Source organism: Apis dorsata, unplaced genomic scaffold (assembly GCF_000469605.1).
Source record: "Apis dorsata unplaced genomic scaffold, Apis dorsata 1.3 scaffold_87, whole genome shotgun sequence".
Lineage (NCBI taxonomy): Eukaryota > Metazoa > Arthropoda > Insecta > Hymenoptera > Apidae > Apis > Apis dorsata.
In genome coordinates this window covers 25544-26321 of record NW_006263385.1, presented here as the reverse complement: position 1 = coordinate 26321, position 778 = coordinate 25544, and the positions used below count along the sequence as shown (strand labels likewise).

At 35.1% G+C, this 778-nt stretch overlaps 1 protein-coding gene across 2 annotated transcripts in view; it reads left to right on the top strand.

Annotated features, from left to right (window-relative positions):
* Nucleotides 1-505, top strand: part of LOC102677194 — a 1968-nt gene extending 1463 nt beyond the window's left edge. For both annotated transcript variants that reach the window (XM_006611298.2, XM_006611297.2), the window contains exon 2: nucleotides 92-505. In XM_006611298.2, coding sequence (XP_006611361.1) covers nucleotides 118-444 — 327 coding nt within the window. In that variant the 5' untranslated portion in view covers nucleotides 92-117 and the 3' untranslated portion in view covers nucleotides 445-505. The remainder of the gene's footprint in view (nucleotides 1-91) is intronic.
* Nucleotides 506-778: the final 273 nt, after the last annotated feature.

The window sequence follows — 778 nt, the reverse complement described above, 5'->3', positions numbered from 1 at the left end:
AAAAAAAAAAAAAAAAAAAAAAAAAAAAAGAAAAAAAATACACGTTCAATGATAAATTTTTTCTTCATTCATCACGATCGTTCAATTATAGAAGGATAAATCGAACGACAAAAGGCTATGGGTACCGTTTCGATCGATCTTCGATCAGTGGACACAAATGACAGACGAGTCCAGTTGGGTGGAAGTTCTCCTGCCGCGGGATCCTCAAACGAGGATCCAGAACCGGATGAACCGAGCTCCCTCTACAACGAAGACTGTCTTCGGGGTGCGCTGCAACCGTCCCCGCCCGAAGATCAAAAGGGAAATGGTGGAAGATTTCCGGCGGAGGATCCTCAATCTTACGGTCAAATATTGAAATTCTCTTATCCAAAGGGGAAACGAAATAATAATAATAATAATAATGGGAAGAAGCCTTTCAAACGTAGAGTGACATTCGCTTTGTGAAAAATTTACGTTGAATATCTTTGTTGAATAAAAATGAGATAATAAATTTCATTTTAATTCGGATTAGCAAAAATTTCTTTATTCTTTCATATATTTCCTAGCAAAGGTTTAAAAATTGTTGGAGAGGAAGGAGAATAAACAAAGTCGAAGAGAAATAAATATCAATAAATAAATATCGATTTCCCGTATCGATTCTTCCTAAGTGATTATAACGTTTGAGGGGAGAGGAAGGGGAGAAACGCAATATTCGTACATTCAATATATCCAACCAACGTAAAAAATTATTTATTTCGAATAAAAATAAAAAATAAAATAGAAACGAATCGCAAGCATC